We start from the raw sequence: 2,413 nt of genomic DNA, 5'->3' as shown, positions 1-2,413 counted from the left end.
AGTCAGAAATGGGTTTGGGAGCGGTCCAGACTCACGCAAAGCCCCTCACATTTGTCTCAGGTTTATGGGAGAAATTATGTCTGGATCGCCCTGCGGACCGATACAGTATCGTGTTGGATGACGTTTGAGGTCCGGGCAGCTTGATACGGACCGTTACGAGAGGTTTGCGGCTGCACTTAGAGGTGATCAACTTCGGAAAAGAAAGACGTGTGACGCAGAGAGTAGGAAGCACCGTGGCGGCTCGCTCTGAGACTCCAAAGTCTGACCGTAACGCCAGGCACGACACAAACCAGACCCCAACAAATTGCAGAAACTCCACTGCAACTCCCAAACATTGGTCCGCCATGTCCTCCTGCATCTCCTCCTCCTATCACCACTGCGCCCGCCGCCTCCCCGCCCCGACGGCCCGGGTGCACCTCGCCGCAGCTAACTCGTGCGTGTCCCCTTACCACAGACGCGTCGGTTCCCTGAGGGCAATGAGAGCCAAGGCGCCGTCGAGCGCGGCGCCGGTGTGGGATAGGAAGGCCGCGGCGGTGCAGGCGGAGATGGTAGAGGAGGCGGCCATGTCGTGTGCCATGCACGGACTCGTCGTCGACGACCGCGGCAACCCGGTACGTTCGGCTTCTCACTGGCTAGTTCCCTTCCCCGCCCCAAAGTTTGCTGCTTCTTTTGACTCATTTCAGGAGTCCAGGATTTGGGAATGTGACGCGTATGTCCGCATACTTGACCATAAATTCAGTGATAGAATGAAAAAATACGCAAGTCTCCTAGAATGTCTGTCCTTTAGGCTGCCCTGCTCCATTTTCAGGAAGTTTGGATTGTTTGGCCAGTAGGACTTGCCTTTGATATGGAACTGACGTGTCAAGTGCGTACAAATACCAGGGGCGGAGCCAAGAATTAGGCAGGGAAATCTGGAAGGCAAAAAAACAACTAAGGATCACCATGATGTTAAGTGTTTCTGCCTGAAGATCCTTTGTATGAAAAAGTGGAGTATAAACTAAATTGCAGTAGTTGATTTAATTGGATGTTAGGTGTTGCTACCGAAGACCCTCTGTGTGATATATTGGAATATAAAGCGTGAAAATTTGTGTTGGAGTCAACTGATTGTCATGAACAGAACATTGCGTTTGGTTGTGTCCTCTCACATTCAACTTTAAAATAATTTGGTTGAGCATATAGAATCAAATAGGAAACCAATAGATCTCTCGACTCTTTTTTCAATGCATTTGCTACAATTTTAAATCCATTTGGTTGTAATAAGGTATGAGATTTTTATTTGTTGTGATGGAATACTATGTGATTTATTTGTTTGTAAACTATGTGCAATGTTTTGTCTTTTTTTGGTTGTGTATATGCATAGAATGTTTAAATTAAGAAAAAATGGCCAACAAATCGGTTAGGCCGAACAAATGGTTGACCGATTAGGCTCTTTGGCAAGATTCACGTGACGAGGTCCAAATTAACAAAAGAATAAAATTTGTGTGCATTTATGTCGGCTCGTTGGAGATAAAGGTATCTCCAACGGCAACCCGCAAATTTCCTCCCACATCCGTCTGTGGAGGGGGGGGGGGGGTCAGTCCGCAGTCACGGATGCGAGAGGACGCCATCCAACCGTAGCCGCATACATCCGGCCAACAATTCGACCCAACCTCACGAAATTCGATCATTTCAAGTTCGGATATAATTTACATAAAATTTTCGATATTTCGACCATTTAACTAAAAAAACTAAAAAAAACCTAAACCCTATACCGAACGACCACCTCGTACGCGTGGCCGCCCTGCCCTGCCACACCTCCGTCTCCGTCGGTGTCGTCGTCGTCGTGGTCCCTCTAGCAACGGAACCGCGCCGGAGGGCCGCGGTAGCCTTGTCCGGCGGCTGCTTGCCGCTCATGGAGGAGCCGCTCCGCTTTCTCCTGCACCGTGCAGAGGGCCGCCACGACCACTTCCGACATGGCTTGCGGAGCCCTAGTGGCGGCCTTTCCGCGACCGGCGTTTTGCGGAGCAGTTGCTAAGCGATCACTCCCCGTCGATCCTGGCGAGCTCGCCGTCAAGGCGGCGGCTACGCCTGGCGGCCGTCTCCGTGGTGGTCACGGAGCGGTCAAGCTACCACGCGGTGGTGAGGTCTAGGTCGTTGCGGACCCAGTCTGGCGCCACGTCGCTCTTGGTAAACGCGGAGCGCCAACTGGCATTGCACCAGTCGTACCTCGTTTGTTGGCGAGCCACGCGCTCCGCCTCAGACACGACAGTCCTCGAGCCTGAGGGACCGCAGTAACCGCCTCCTCTGAGGTAGTGGAGGAGGTGACCCTGCGCCTTCTTGATCGCGGGCGGCAGCTCCTCTCTGACGACAAGGCGGTGGCGGCGCGGCGGCCACATCGACGTGTCGATGCGGCCGTACCAGGTGCGTGGCGGGA

General features: G+C 52.8%; 1 protein-coding gene across 2 annotated transcripts; it reads left to right on the top strand.

Moving 5' to 3' along the window:
* The first annotated feature begins 275 nt into the window (after nt 1-275).
* On the top strand, nt 276-1,515 carry LOC123096958 (uncharacterized). Of its 2 annotated transcripts, none has more exons than XM_044518749.1 (2): nt 276-611; nt 883-1,515. In XM_044518749.1, the coding sequence occupies exons 1-2, from the start codon at nt 345-347 to the stop codon at nt 964-966; spliced, it is 351 nt and encodes a 116-aa protein (XP_044374684.1). In that variant the 5' UTR covers nt 276-344; the 3' UTR covers nt 967-1,515. The 2 variants fall into 2 exon arrangements, with proteins under 2 accessions (XP_044374684.1, XP_044374683.1); XM_044518748.1 differs by having other exon boundaries at nt 809-1,515.
* Nucleotides 1,516-2,413: the final 898 nt, after the last annotated feature.

The sequence above is a fragment of the Triticum aestivum genome, chromosome 4D (genome assembly GCF_018294505.1).
Source record: "Triticum aestivum cultivar Chinese Spring chromosome 4D, IWGSC CS RefSeq v2.1, whole genome shotgun sequence".
Lineage (NCBI taxonomy): Eukaryota > Viridiplantae > Streptophyta > Magnoliopsida > Poales > Poaceae > Triticum > Triticum aestivum.
This window is presented reverse-complemented; position numbering and strand designations above follow the sequence as displayed.